This window comes from Sceloporus undulatus, chromosome 1 (genome assembly GCF_019175285.1).
Source record: "Sceloporus undulatus isolate JIND9_A2432 ecotype Alabama chromosome 1, SceUnd_v1.1, whole genome shotgun sequence".
In the NCBI taxonomy this organism is placed as follows: Eukaryota; Metazoa; Chordata; class Lepidosauria; order Squamata; family Phrynosomatidae; genus Sceloporus; species Sceloporus undulatus.
Genome location: NC_056522.1, coordinates 166,727,934 through 166,729,916, shown reverse-complemented (window position 1 = coordinate 166,729,916; position 1,983 = coordinate 166,727,934). Strand labels below are relative to the sequence as shown.

The 1,983-nt window shown below is 40.7% G+C and overlaps 1 protein-coding gene across 1 annotated transcript in view; it reads right to left on the bottom strand.

The window, feature by feature from the left end:
• Nucleotides 1-1,060: 1,060 nt before the first annotated feature.
• Nucleotides 1,061-1,983, bottom strand: part of LOC121921380 (UDP-glucuronosyltransferase 1A1-like) — a 16,226-nt gene continuing 15,303 nt past the window's right edge. Inside the window, 2 exon segments of the mRNA XM_042449385.1 lie at nucleotides 1,061-1,156; nucleotides 1,158-1,193. Coding sequence (XP_042305319.1) covers nucleotides 1,076-1,156; nucleotides 1,158-1,193 — 117 coding nt within the window. The 3' untranslated portion in view covers nucleotides 1,061-1,075.

Here is a 1,983-nt window from a genome sequence, read left to right as displayed (position 1 = left end):
TCAAAGATGTAGCAAGTTTGTTTTCTGCTGCTCCAGAGACGAATGGCCTTATTGTATGATAAAGGAACGCCAAAGTGGAATGGGAGAGTAGCAGCTTTCTCTGTGCCTCCCCCCTTGCCATTGTGTCACTTCTGTTGTCTTCCTGAGGAAGATGGTAATAAAACTGTGCCTTTTGTTAAATGGATTTTTTTAGTATGACAAAAGACACTTTTACAACCGTATCCCTTGGGAAGAGAACAGAAGTGCTATGACATCATTAGGAGAGGCACGGAGAAAGCCACTACTATCCTACTCTGTTTCAGCTTTCTGTTCTCATGTGATAAGGCTCTAAGACACAAACCAATGGATTCAAATTGTAAGAAAGATTCCACCTAAATATTAGGAAAAACCTCTTTACTGTAAGAGCTGTTCAACATTGGGATAAACTCTGCCTACAGTAAATTAGGAAACAGAAACAGTACATAGCAGGTATGCCTCAGTAGAAAAGGAAGAATGAATAATGGGAACATGGTGAAAATAAAATGGCAAGTGAGAGACTGAGAAAGCAACAAATTTTGTGGGCCAGAGCCTGGGAAAAGCAGGAGGGAGGAAAATATTGAGAAAGCCGGTAAACTACTGAATGTCCGGAAGGAAGAAAGCCACGGTTGGTTAGGGGATCATTCTGTGAGAGGAAAACTTATGTAGATGCTCATATTTCATTTTAGAGAAATGTGAGTTAAAAATTTGGGGAACAAACACAACAAGGAGGAAAGGGGAGAGAAGGCCTCCCAGTGCATTTTTATCAAACACAGAGCCCCTTGTGCTGAAGCACCCCTCTGTTCACATTCTGGATTTATTCTGGAGTTTCCTTTCAACAAGTTCCCTATATATTTTCCTTTTCTAGCCTGATCTTGCAACTGCAGGTTTATGATGAGGTTCAGCAGTGCATTCATCTAGGAACATATTGATCCAACTTAACATTTAACTTCAAAATGCAGATTTGGAGTGACTTGAGGATTTAAAAAAAAAGAAATACAGGGTATTCTTTTTTTTCTTTGTGATAATTTAGTTGAGAAGAAATTATATAGATAGAAAGTCAACATTTAATTCTCTGCCCAGACATACCAAGTAGGTCGTTTTGCGGAAGCCACTTAACAACCTTTGGTGCTTGTGCAAGTGTTGGGTGGGGTCTCGCCTGTGTACCTCCACAGCACCTTCATGGATGAAAAAGTACAGACAGAGTTTTTCTAACATGTATCTTTGACTTCTTCAAGGTCCCAATTCACCAAAGTTAAAATATACCACATTATGATGCCTGCATGTGGCCCATCTTTGTTAAAATGAACACTCAGCTAGGGACAAAACATCCCACATGCCCCCTAGGGATGTTTGGGACACTGGGGGGGGCAGCAGAACTGGTGTGGGTGCAGCCCTACCAGGTCTCCTAGGAGCTAATGTACCCCCAGCTCCCGCAGCTGACTACCCCTGTGTCTGCATGACCAAGCATATTTGTTCCCACCCTCCCTGCTCCGCAGCAAGGGTAAAACAAAGAATGTGTAATTAATAATCGTTTCCCATTTTCATCCAGGGTGACCAGATAGTGCTCTCTTTTCTCCAGGACATGTCCTAAACTTCAACCTACTGTCCAGGAAAGGTATTCAAAAAAGTCTCTCCATGAGGTGGAGCATGACTAGAAAGCATGATTTATATTTAGATAAGTGTTTTAGCTTTTCTTTTGGTCACATCCTCCATTTTTTCTTACATTTTGTACATTTTGCAATTTTTTGTCTTCCTTTGAAAGTTAGACTCTGGCCACCCTGATTTCTCTAATTGAGAAACTAGTGGGGACCAGCTCCTGACAAAATCGGGATCTTAATCAACCTCTAGCCATAGTTTAACCTGGTTTTTTTATTCTGAAGCTAATTAACATAATATCTTGCGTCTGCTTAACAGAAACATCTTCTATAAATTGCTGTGTTTCACAAAGGAAAGACTGAAATGATG